The 13107-nt window shown below is 30.2% G+C and overlaps 2 protein-coding genes across 2 annotated transcripts; both read right to left on the bottom strand.

Moving 5' to 3' along the window:
- Positions 1-980: 980 nt before the first annotated feature.
- Positions 981-5555, bottom strand: LOC145606877 (glycosyltransferase-like KOBITO 1). The gene is made up of 11 exons (XM_081662719.1): positions 5271-5555; positions 4668-4817; positions 4475-4527; positions 4163-4271; positions 3867-4001; positions 3440-3484; positions 3022-3209; positions 1855-1996; positions 1688-1734; positions 1174-1261; positions 981-1055 (listed from the first exon to the last, which is right to left on the bottom strand). The coding sequence occupies exons 1-11, from the start codon at positions 5553-5555 to the stop codon at positions 981-983; spliced, it is 1317 nt and encodes a 438-aa protein (XP_081518845.1).
- A 2012-nt stretch (positions 5556-7567) lies between these two features.
- On the bottom strand, positions 7568-12745 carry LOC145606876 (glycosyltransferase-like At3g57200). The gene is made up of 11 exons (XM_081662718.1): positions 12413-12745; positions 10560-10709; positions 10393-10445; positions 9778-9886; positions 9540-9674; positions 9234-9278; positions 8947-9134; positions 8257-8398; positions 8113-8159; positions 7764-7851; positions 7568-7642 (listed from the first exon to the last, which is right to left on the bottom strand). The coding sequence occupies exons 1-11, from the start codon at positions 12743-12745 to the stop codon at positions 7568-7570; spliced, it is 1365 nt and encodes a 454-aa protein (XP_081518844.1).
- Positions 12746-13107: the final 362 nt, after the last annotated feature.

Genomic DNA, 13107 nt, shown 5'->3' with positions numbered 1-13107 from the left:
AGAAAAAGATCAAGGAAGGGCTTGTTCACGTTTACTGAAGAGAGCTGAACTGAACTGATTGGAGCTGAACTGAACTAAGCTGAAATGAATAATTTATGCAAGAGGGAAATTAATAGCTGAACTAAACTGAACTGAAATTAAGTAAGTGTGAACAGACCCGAAGTGGGGAAGACGAAGAGGATGGCCTTTGTGGTTGATCGCGCTGGAGAGACAGCTATGATTGTGATGGGTTTTGGGTGGTGGTGATGTGATAAGAGTTCTGGTTTATTTTATTATTAAAAAAGAGAACCAAAAAGTTGCACAAAGTTCTCCAAATTCATTATTCGAGGTATTATAATAAATTATGCATCCATGCAAATAATTAGTTTTGATAACCTTAGTACCCATTTTGAAGTAATCTTCTTATTTCCTCTTTGAAATAAAATAAAATTTCATATATATTTCCTTTAATTTCCCACCAAAAAGTAAAAAATAATAAAAGAAGCTAGATTTAAAGGCACGCAATGAGTTATATACTTCAAGTACCATCAAAATCTATACAGCAAATCATATATAATACTTCGCATATTAAGGTTATTAATACTAAATAGAAATAATCAAATTAAAAGAGTAAATAAAAACTAAGAACATTTTAGGTATTCTACTATCTACCTTGGTAATAATAAATCAAATAAAAGAGTAGTGATCAAAACTTGGAATCATTTACATAATCAATTCATCACATTATGTCACCCTCTAATAACCATTAAAGATTCCTCAAATCTATCCAATTTCCAATTCTAAAACTAAAATCGCTAATAGCGATTACATCGGCGCCTAAAATGAGAGAAGGTTAGACTATGTATTATATGTATGTGTATCGTTATATCTGTAGTAGGCTGATCTGATCTTCATGACCTATCTTATTACTTCAAGAATAATATATACTTTGTATAATTTCCTTATAATCAATGTTTTATATTTGTTGATGATTCAAGATTTCAAGGTGAAGTAGTGCTTGTTGAAGACATTAATGACGCAAAAATTCCAGATTCCTTTAACTTTTGCATAATTACCTGTACAATTTATGGTAAAACATAAGTATTAATATGGATTTTGTTGGCACAAAATATAACTATTGCAACAATTATATATTTCATAAAGTAATATAATGTTTATGGTATATGAAGTTACCTTGGGAGTATAAATACGAGTAAAAATTCCATATTTCAAAAATTTCAGGTTCACATTTTCGTTATTCCACACGACATGGTCTTGGTACCTACATAAGAAATAAAGATAGGCCCAAAAAAAAAAAAAAAAAAATACCAACCTATAATTATTTGCCAATCAAAGTACATAACACTAAGGAATAGGCCAATATCAATATGCATGCGTATTGCGTGATTAACAATATCACTACGCACGTGTGAAAATGTGAGGTATTTGTATTTTTGTTTAATTTGTTCTCTTGGTACGTAACAAAGGAGTTAGTAAAGCTCTTTTGAGTACTTTAATTACAAAACAGTTTACTTAGTTTTTATACCTCAAGGATACAGAGGTACGATCCTATAGAACAGAACCTGTTCAAGTAAGGTCATACTTTTTACTTAGTTTGTAGTACTTTAATTTTATTTTACGAGCATATAAGTATGTCAAAAAAATAATAATTAGGAAAAGAAAATATTGGGTTTACGTATTTTCTCACCATTGAAGCATTCCTTCTTGTGTTTCCGTAGAAGCAACAATAAATGCCTGTAGTTTTATAAATTTCTTCAAAATTAGAGGGCAAACAAAAAAAAAGAAAAGGAGAGGACAAGAGAAATAAAAAAGGAAAAAAAAAAAAAAAAAGAACAAGAACAAGATACTACATACATTTCTATCAAAATCCAACCAAAAACATCTTTTGACATCGTCTTTTGTAGGCTGACATTTACATCTATCACGCCTTGAAGTTAAGTCAGAAAATCTTGCGTATGTATAGTGCAAAATTGCAGCTTCCTTTAAGTCTATCTCTCTGTCAAAGATTATATATATAAAAAAAAAAAATAAAAAAAAAAAACACTCTATTAGGACCTGTTTTCTTCGGCTTAATTTCAGTTCAGCTTCAATTAGTTCAGTTCATCGATCTCCTAATTTCCTTCTCTTATAAACAATTTATTTTAGCTCTATTCAGCTCAGTTCAGTTCAATTCAGTACAGTTCTTAATTTCCTTCTCTCATAAATAATTCATTTTAGCTCTATTCAGTTCAGTTCAACTCAATTCATTTCAACTCGGTTCAGTAAATCACAACAGGCCAACTTCATATAAATTAAACAAGGTGTGTAAATGAGTTGTTAAAAACTGGCCCAATTGACCTGATCTGAAACCAACTCGAACAAAACTCGATTCAGATATCAACTTATATGTATATGTGGACAAAATAGTTTAGCATGACATAGATTTGAAATAGTAGACTTGATCAATCTAACCCAACCTGGCCTTATCGAACCTGACCCAGACCTTAGTATCAATACATGTTGTGACAAACTCTATTATAAATTAAACAAGGTGTTTAGAGGTACATACATGTTGTGCTTGTGACAAATTTGTGAGAATTGTAAGGGATATGAGAGATGTCGATTCGGATACTTGGGTCAAATTTGGTGAAACGGGCAGCCTAAGTCTATTTTAAAGTTGACTCATGCTAAATTAATGTGTCTATACGAATCGAAATCGATCTAAATCGGGTTTTTTTTCCTGATTAGATTGATTCAGTCGGCCAAGTCAGTTATGACAGTATTAACACCCCTATCATATGAGTATATGACATACCTATTGGCCTATTATATGAAATGTAATATTATATATATATACTTTCCAAGATCATATCAAGTTGTAGTTGTTTATTTTTTTTCCATTTTTTTTTATCCAAAATATTACCTCCGTTACAGGTTATGTGCAACGATTTGGCATAAAGTAGAGAGGGAAAATGTCTAATCGTTGCACATAACCTGTAACGGAGGTAGTACATTATATGAATAGGAGAGGATGAAGCATACTTTGGTTGTTTGACATAGTTATACCATCGATGAGCACCATTGGGGCGAAGGTGATCTTGTATTCTTGCTGCTGATTTTCCATTTCCATAAGTAAGAAAATAGTTAGGGTTTCCTCGAGCTGCCAACTTGTATAGTTTGAAATTTGTATCATTTGGAAGATGAGCGAAATTTTTTTTGAACAATGAAACCTAAAATATTTGTGATGACATTAAAATTTAGATGTAGGAATCAATATACTACTATAGATAAGTTGAAGTGAACGGGGATATACATACATATATATATATATATATATATATATATATATATATATATATATATATATATATATATATATATATATATATATATATATATATATATATATATATATATATATTCAACTGAAAGTACGTAGCAGCACATTATTTGAAGTTACCTCAATAAAAGGCTCTTTAATGTCATCCCTTTCAACCGCACTTTCCTAAAACAAAAATAAAATAAGTCAATGATAAAATGGGTTTAAAGTATTAGAAAGCTATTTGTCTGAGTTCATTTTTTATTTCCTAAAGGATTTAGATGATTTCCTAATCCAAGGCTCTGATACCATGAAAAAGACCATTATTACAAACCATGATTTATGCATTTGTGTATGTCAAATATAATTACTTGCAATTATACATTCCAATCAGTTCATGCAATTCTAATTTTTTTGGTGGAATAATATGATGTCCTTACATTATTATGCTCACTATCTATTACTGTTAGCACCAATCAGACTAAGACTAAAAAAATAGAAAGAAGGAGAAAGTATATATATAATCGAGATAGTTAATCAAGATGATCATACTTTGAAGCTTACTTACATAATTGGAAAGTACGATTGCATCAACATCATCAGGAACCTTAGCTAATAACTCTGCTACTGAGTAGTTTTGAGTCCCTGCAGGATGCACGAGCTCATCGGTGTCAATATGGAATATCCACTCCATACCGGAATCCTGCATAGACAGGATCGAATACCATTATTGGAAAACAAAGTTGTCATGATTAATTCAAGGAAATGTATGTGTTACGTATATAATTGGATTGATTTTATTAGGTCATATATACATACAAATTAGTACAATGTAGTATAAGATAAAAGTTTTGTAGTACTTACCCTCGCCATGACTATAGCCATTTCCATGTTTAGGGTTTGCTTCACAAACAATTCGCCATTGCATGGCTTGTGAAAGGCATTTGAAAGCCAAGTCTCATTCCAAATTCGACTGGCAATCCAAAATAAATTAGGAGGAAATAAAGCATGTGAAGTTATTTTAGATATATATGTGTTTTTTAAAGATACCTTAAGGGATAGCACGTAAAAAGAAACAAATTGAAAAATTCAATAGCATTATTTCAATACATTAATGCACAATTTATAAACTCAAGAAGAGAACATTGTCAACAAAGATCTAGGCACTGCACAAACCTTTTAGCTTGTTGTTTTTCTAATTCAATTGTTCTTGGTACAATTTTTACACCCTGTAACAAAATGACATGTATATTCCGCATTAAACATAACAAGACCATATTACGTAGTATATATTATCATCAATAACTTGCAAATCAAAGACAAATTAAAATAGTTCTTAACATCTGAATACTATAAGAAATTCACATACCGGGATAGACTCAAGTACTTTCGTTGCATTAGGGGTTGCAGCCCTCCCTTCAACAAATAGGAAAAAATTCGAAATGCCAACAACCTTATGAAACAAGATCCATGACAATATATCCTCTAGCCTAGCTGATGTTGTTGAAGTTATACATATCTAACACAAATTCAAATGAGGTTATAAGTGAGAGATAATTTTTTTAAATAGGGTCATTTTGTATAATCTATTATCAAGAGAGTCACCCATATGTGCGTAGCCGAAGTTGGAGGTCACCATTGAGAATTTTACTTTATTTTTTGAGGGCAATTATGTAAATGAACATTATATTTATTCATACATATATAGAGAGTATGTAATATTAAGACCCAAAAAAAAAAAAAAAAGTTAAAATTATAAAATCAGGCATAAAAAGTCAACATGTGAGAAATGTAAATGAGAGAGGAGTGATTTTTAAATTTTACAACAAAACACTCATCCAAAACATTGGTTACAACCTTAGAATTAAAAAGTCAAATGTCATCTTATACATTTTTAGAGAAGGCATGAAAATTTACCAACCAACAAAATCACATAAAATTCAAACAATAATAATGCTCAAAAAAAGCTAACCTTGGGTGTAAGAACAGAGTCATTGTTCATAAACTTGAAACTACTTGAACCAGAGGAAACAGTTGATGAAGAATTCAACTTCGCCGGAACCGGAGAAGTGCAAGTGATCGGACGGTCCAACGACAACCGTGTCAACGGATCGATGCCACCGCCTCGCCATTGAAGAAAAAAGGTTAATAGCAACACAAATGAAGGGAGGAGAATGAGGAGTAAAAGGTGTTTATTGATGAATTTTTTTATGGTATGATATGAAGAAATAGGAGCTTGGCTAATAAGATCCACCATTGTATGTAATATTCAAGTTTTTATTAGCACAAATAAACAAAATAATGAGAGAAAGAATATTTATTTATATATGATGAAAGAATATGTATTAAATTGTTACAAGTTGATTTATATAGTTTTACTAGTTTAATTTTATTTATTAAGATGAATTTAAACTAAAATTAAAGAAGTGGTAAACCATTGACTAGAGAATGTGAAGTCGGAGGGAGGCAAGGTAATGTGAAGTTGTATTTTTTAATGTGTAATTATTATGTAAGGCCATGTTAGTGTATGACTAAAGAATTAAGATTATTAGCTGTTGATTTATTCAGTATTTTTTTTTTTCCTTCATCATTTAAGCTTGTAATCTGTTTTATTATTTGCTAGTTGCCTCTATTATTTTCAAATTTCAACATATATAAGGTGAAGGTTGGTTATTTATCACGGATGGTTTTTAGTTTTTTGTCTAAAAATTATATAATAATGAATGTTGTAAATGAGGTTTTATTACGCATACAATAAAGGTCATGTTCTCATCACCTCAATTTTATTGGACAAGTGATTGTGACTAATTTTTACTAGTGTATATGGTATGATAATTTATCAAGTCATTTTTTCATATTGAGTTATTATTATTATTTAATACAATATCTTTCTAGAGATAATCTAGCGATATAGTAAAGATTTGAATTTGATTTTGATCTTTATAGAGTTATATATGAAAAAGAGAATACTGTTGAAAAGTTTGAATATTTTTTTTGGAAACTTTTTTTTGAATAGTTTGAATATATTCAAGAATTGATCATATAGTATTGTTACAAGAGTATAAACCTAATCTATGATTTACTAATAAACAATATAAAAAATCAAATAAATTAATGATTACATAATGTAATATGAAAGATATTTACATAACACAATATCCTATTATACCAATCAAAATAACAAAATTAATATGGATCTTATTCAACCAATATAGGTGGCCATGTGTCCAATGATAGGGACTATTAACGGAGACCCATTTTCATTCTAGTTGAGTTCAATTTAGTCAACTGTAAACTAATTTTGTTAAATAATAATTCCTCTTACATGTGAGTTTTGACTAATTATACCACATCGAGATAAAAGAAACAAAGAAAGGATGACGAAATATTTTTTTTTTTTTTTTTTTTGAAAGAAATGACGAAATATTTTTAGGCATAATTGAGAAACTAATGTACATGTACCACACTACTACACCTAAGCACTTTGAATGTACTTAACGATTTGATCACCAATTTTTAGAGAAAGTGGAAACATTGAGTAAACTCCAGTTCCAAATATTACTGGAGCTAGAGGATCTGCGCCAAAAAATGTGGGTTTACTTGGACCGAAAGTTAACATAATAATGATTAACTCCTTTAATAATACTTCATCTAATTCATTTCTATTGTAGTAAATCCATTTTCATTGTACATGTTTGCCAATGTGTGCACTTTAATCTTCATATTTTTAATGAATTACAAAATTATGAAAAGTTAATAGTTTGAAACTGTATAGTGAGATGAATATAACAAAATACAACATGACTATACTTTTATGTAATAATTTTCAAATAATTGAGAGAGATTGTTATATACACTTGATTGTTCATTAAATCATCAAATGAAAAAATAAAAAATAAAATTTGGATAGTGCACCTTGTACCCTGGTACATGTATATAATAATTTTCAATTGGTGATAGACTTATATAGTAAAAGTGAAATGTGTAAATAGTGTCAAAAATCACTGTATAACTGTAATTAAAAAGGGAAAATGTAAGAAGTTTATTTCAATAATAAAAAGAAACAAAGGGGCAATTAAGTACATAATTAATTACCTCCTTAAGTTTCTCCAAAGAAATAAAATTCTCTTAAAGTTTTATTACTATAAATACATGCTCTAATATTTGTATAGTTGTATGCTTTATAAATATCAACAATATATAGTTTTAACGTGACTATTAATATTTTTTATGAAGAAAATATTTTCATTCGCGGTGATGATTTAAAATTCAAGGTGAAGTGTCTTGTGCCGATGAGATTATAGAAGCAAAAATCCCGGATTCCCTTAACTTCTGAATAATTACCTGTGAAAGCATTTTTTTTATGAATGAGACATCGAGATATATTGTAGCAAAATACTTCGTATAATTTAAGTGTATAGAGAGAGATCACAAAGAAATAATTTTTGTTGGTATGGAGACTTACCATAGGAGTATAAATGCGTGTAAAAATACCATAATTCAATAATTTACGGTTCATTTTATCATTATCCCACACCACATGGTCACGATACCTACATACATAAGAACGAAGTAGATCAAATTAGACCAAAACAATAGATCTACTTATATAGAGGTGTAGTTTGATCAATATTTAAGTACTAATTCTATGATTTAATTCATTTATTTCTAAAGATATTAGTGGTCAAAGTTTGCTTACTAAGCTAGAACTTAAAACAGAAAAACCAACTCTGTTTAGATAGAATGGTTGGACTACGATACAATATCAAGGTTATACATTTGTACGTGAATATAAATTGGGCGTGTTCTCTTACCATTGAAGCATTCGTTCATGTGTTTCAGTAGAAGCAATAATAAAAGCCTGAAATTCAGCTAGTCAATTTTCATTAAAAGCAATAATAAACAAGAAAATCCAAGAATTATTAGAAGAAGATGATGATGAATAAGTTGTAACATACAGATCTATCGAATTCCAACCAAAAGCATCGTTTCACATCCTCTTCTGTAGGTTGGCAATTGCATCTATCGCGCCTTGAAGTTAAGTCGGAGAATCTTGCATATGTGTAGTGCAAAATTGCAGCTTCTTCCAATATCATCTCTCTATCAATAATGGTTATTAAGAAGCTACATTGGTTACTATACATGTTAAAGTAAAATTGTCACATCTTCATGATAAAGAGGTAGAAGAGTGCGTTAAAGTTATCGATTAACGATGTTTATGTTGGACTAAGATATACGTACTTGTCATTTTCGTTTAAGTATTTGATGTTTATGTTACGTGCATATTTCATGTAAGGACTTGTTAATTATTGTGTTGGTACGCAAATTTGACAAAAAATATGGTGATGATTTTCAAAATTGATGAATAATTAAGCATTAATTTTTTCATATATTGAAAAATGGAATAAAAACTATCATTATTTCATTTAATTAGCTATAATATAACATGATTGGTATGGGGAGTTAGAGTAATTTTAAAGCAAATGAGGCATGCATGGTGGTGTGACCGTGTGATGAGGCAAAATATTTAATGTAATTATTGTAATTTGATGTGCTACATCATCTATACTTACAAAGAAATCATTTATCTTAATAAGAAGACGCTAATTAATACAAAATATTTTATGAAAAAGGAGAATGAAGCATACTTGGGTTCTTTGTAGTAATTATACCATTGATGAGCACCATTGGGGCGAAGGTGATCTTGGATCCTTGCGGCTGATTTTCCATTTGCATAAGTTAGGAAATAATTTGGGTTACCTCGAGTTGCCATCTTGTAAAGTTCGAAATTTGAATCATTTGGAAGATGGTCGAAATTTTTTTTGAATAATGAGACCTACGCAATGCAATGACATTAAAAATGAGGATCGTGCATGTAAAAGAAATGTGTATATGGATATAATAAGTGCTGACTAAACTTATGATTTAAAATTACCTCATCGAAAGGATCTTGAATGTCATCCCTCTCAACCGCACTTTCCTGAGGGAAAAAATATGACATTCATCATCAGACTAAAATATCCCAAATGAACATATTCGAGCTACCACACAATTACGCATGTTATATATTTGTTTAATTTCAACCTAACCTAAATTGAACTGTTCATACTATGTACAAGTATTTCTCTTAAGCCACCTAACTTGATAGTCGTGCCAACGAACCACGCACGCAACAATAAAATTGAAGATAAAGAGTCTATATCTACCTAATTAGAATTGAATAAAACCTTTGATTACTCACATAGTTTGTAAATACAACCGCGTCAACATCACTAGGTACATTTGCTAATAACTCTCTCATTGAGTAGTTTCGAGTGCCTTCGGGATGTAGAAGCTCGTCGGTATCAACATGGAGAATCCACTCCATGCCGGAATCCTTCATATATATTATAGATTCAAAATGACAAAGAAAATTAAATATAGAAGTTACAAGAAGTATAGAATTATTAAATTGAAACCATATTATTCATCATACATACCCTTGCCATGACTATAGCCGTTTCCATGTTAAGGGTTTGCTTCACAAATAACGCGCTGTTGCATGGCTTGTTAAAGGCAGCTGAAAGCCATGTATCGTTCCAAATTCGGCTGATGAATAATCCAAAACTATTAATGAGAAGCAAATTTGTAGTAGAGATTTTTATAGGATTTTATGTAAGGACTTACAAAAACATAGAACATTGGATCATAAAAGTATTACAATTATTTTACGCAGTACTTGTATATAACATGCAACAAGACAAAGTTAATAAGATAGTAAGCAAGTTTATATTAAATATATGAAGCTAATAAGCAAGTTTATATTAGATAATAAAATCAAATATTGTGTAGTATGTAACGATGCATATATTAAGATGAAATTACTTGTCTAAAAATAAAATTAAATAAAGTGTAAAAATTGAATATTATTACTCCGTATATTATTATTATTTTTTTTAAAAAAAAATATATAAATATATATATATATATATTTTTCTTTTTGAAGCCATATATATATATATATATATATATATATCAACGTGTAATTTTGTCATGATTGTCCCTACCCTTCTAGTTTATTTCAGTTGAATCCTAAACGATAACTGAACACGAACCTCTGAGCTTGTTGGACTTCTAGTTCTCTTGTTCTAGAAATAACTTTCACTCCCTATATGTACGTGAGAAAGAGAAGATTAATAAAACCAATAATAGAGAAGTGCAAATAATTTGCAAATCAAAGGCAGAAAAATAGCCATAAATTATATACAAATGAATTACTTACAGGAATAGTCTCAAGGACTTTAGACACATTAAGGCTAGCTGCCTTTCCTTCGACAAAGAGGAAAAAATTTGAAATTCCAACAACCTTATGGTAGTAAATCCATGGAAGAACTTCATCTAGGCCAGCAGATGTAGTTGAAGTAATACATATCTAACACAATACATGAGTTCATGGTTAGTCTCAACAAAAAGCTTAAGTTTATGATTGAGCGCCAGGATTATGTTTTATACTCTATCACGCCCTCTCACATGAAAGCCTATTGGGCTTGAAATGTGGATATAACATGGGCCTCCCGCATACCCTGCATGAAATATTTCATTTTGAAAACCATCTCAACCAAAATGTTAAGCTAATGGTTGAGACCCATGAATATATCATATACTCTATCAAGTTTCGTGCTCATTACGTACTTTCGTTTAAAATAAAATAAAAAAAAAAAAAAAAACAGCAAGAAAGAGTGTAAAGGCAGGGCAACATGTGGAATTGTGGAGAAATGAGTGATCGATCTAACTACGAGTATTAATTTATAAGCAATGCAAGAGGTAATAAAATCATATATTAAAATTTTTGTGAATAGATAAGTTGGGGACGGGGTGTGCCAAGTGAGGAAAAAAAAAATGATGTTTAAAAATATAATCATCAAATTATCAGATGCCTTAAAATTAAGATTTAACGTGTTTTATAAATATGTACATCGCCACTTCACCACAACCAAAAGGGTGACCAAAAGTTGAGCGAATTGTATAATTGGACTCTTTGTTTTAGGAACATAAACATACATGCATGATATGATGATAGAGAAACAAATTTTGGTATGTATCAAATGTATGCAATGGATCTCTTGTAAGATCGAATAATGCACGTCTAGCCGTCTACTATCGCAAGAAGGGGAGGGATCATATCGTTGAAGAATGTACGAAGGTTTTTGGAATCTTATATGGTATTAACGTGTGAATGCCTTCAATCTATTGACTAATTAAATAATAATGCTTCTGTCATGGGCGACTACTTATAATAATTGATTTTCATGCAAATGTATATATGGTACGTGTCAATGTGCTATTGGAAAAGTAATATGAAATTTGATAGTTATGTACAAGTACTTTTTTTTTTTTGAAAGAAGTTATGTACAAGTACTTAGTAAAACATAATCCAGATTTGTGTAATAAATTATTATTCAAATTGACTAAATAAATTATTAGCATTGTTAAATAAGAAACTGAATTTGGAGAATTATTTGTGTTTTATTACTTTATCAAGAAGATTAGAAGTTTCAAAACAAATTATGGTTCAAAATAATCGTATAATCATCATAATCATCCTTGTCACGGTGAAGTTTCAAAGTAAGAATACAAACAAAATATTATTCTATTTGAGATAGTCTTTTCAAAGACATTGGTAAAATTTAATTTTAATTTTGACTGTCATTTCAAATTAGCTTTACTTCTATTTGAGATAGTCTTTATTTAAAAAAAGAAAAAGTGTGAAAGTTTTCAAATAGTATGTTACACGAGTCATTTTAATTAATGTTAACCCATTATGGTTATAGTCCAAAAAAACCAAGTGCATGCATTGACCTATGGCTCATATTAGTGTTTGGACGCTTGATTTGTACCAAAATAGGGTGCTCATCACATTTGGACATAGTTGCTACACATTTTTTTGGTAGATAATGGCATTTTAATGAAAGTTGAGGACGATAAAAGATATGAATATTTGAACACATTAAAAGTTTGCTTTACCAAATCTAAAAAGTGACCTATTTGGGACGTCGTAGAATTGAATAGAAATTTAGTATTATGATTGAGGACTTGTATGATGATCATAAATCATAATCGAAAAAATGAACTAACCTTAGGTGTAACTCGTGTAAGATTAGAGTCATCATCAAAAAACTTCCAACCTTTAAAATCAAAGGAAGAACTCTGACTCAGCCCTCTAGTAGTGGTGCATTCAGTAGTCGAAAGAGAGGAAGCGGGGGGTTGCTGATGGAACAAGTAAGTCACGTTGTCGACGTCGTTGTTTTGCCATTGCCGGAAGAAGGTGAGCAAGGAAAGCGAGAAGATGAGGAGGATGAGAAGCCAAGAGGGTTTATAGAAGACGGAGTTTTTGGTCTTGTAAGAAGGAAATAATGAACAAGATGATGACGATGAACGAAGTTTTGATGGATGTATGAGACCTGCCATTGATGAATGAATGAAGATTTAATCAAAGAAATTGGTGTTGGAATTTGGTGTAAGATGAAGAAGAAAAAAGGGTTGTTACAAGCCATGCATTGACCATTCAAGAGAAAGGAGTGAAAGGTGTATATATAGAAGAGTTGCCGTTTGTTGATCGAGTTTTTTTTCATTGCATGATTTTGAATTAGTAAAATACGATTTATGATGTATCTTATAGTAGACCTGGTAAAACTGACTCATACTCGATTATTAACTCAAAGGTTGATCATTTGTTGGAGTTATTTGGCTCAAAATATGCGTAAATTAGGACAATATAACCCTATACTCGATGTTTCATATGCTTGGAAAATCAAATAGAACTCAACTAG

The sequence above is a fragment of the Chenopodium album genome, chromosome 23 (assembly GCF_948465745.1).
Source record: "Chenopodium album chromosome 23, dcCheAlbu1.1, whole genome shotgun sequence".
Lineage (NCBI taxonomy): Eukaryota > Viridiplantae > Streptophyta > Magnoliopsida > Caryophyllales > Amaranthaceae > Chenopodium > Chenopodium album.
The sequence above is the reverse complement of the archived record's forward strand: the minus strand, read 5'-3'. Positions and strand labels throughout refer to the sequence as shown.

What these genes read in the sequence shown, in the direction of transcription:
- LOC145606877 (XM_081662719.1), bottom strand. Translation starts at nt 5,555, where the DNA reads ATGGTGGATCTTATTAGCCAAGCTCCTATTTCTTCATATCATACCATA. An exon ending in GAAAAACAACAAGCTAAAAG is followed by an intron (nt 4,272 to 4,474) that starts GTTTGTGCAGTG and finishes TTGGATTGCCAG; the next exon opens with TCGAATTTGGAATGAGACTT. An exon ending in TTAAAGAGCCTTTTATTGAG is followed by an intron (nt 3,210 to 3,439) that starts GTAACTTCAAAT and finishes CAAATATTTTAG; the next exon opens with GTTTCATTGTTCAAAAAAAA.
- LOC145606876 (XM_081662718.1), bottom strand. Translation starts at nt 12,745, where the DNA reads ATGGCAGGTCTCATACATCCATCAAAACTTCGTTCATCGTCATCATCT. An exon ending in GAAGTCCAACAAGCTCAGAG is followed by an intron (nt 9,887 to 10,392) that starts GTTCGTGTTCAG and finishes ATTATTCATCAG; the next exon opens with CCGAATTTGGAACGATACAT. An exon ending in CGGTTGTATTTACAAACTAT is followed by an intron (nt 9,279 to 9,539) that starts GTGAGTAATCAA and finishes TTTTTCCCTCAG; the next exon opens with GAAAGTGCGGTTGAGAGGGA.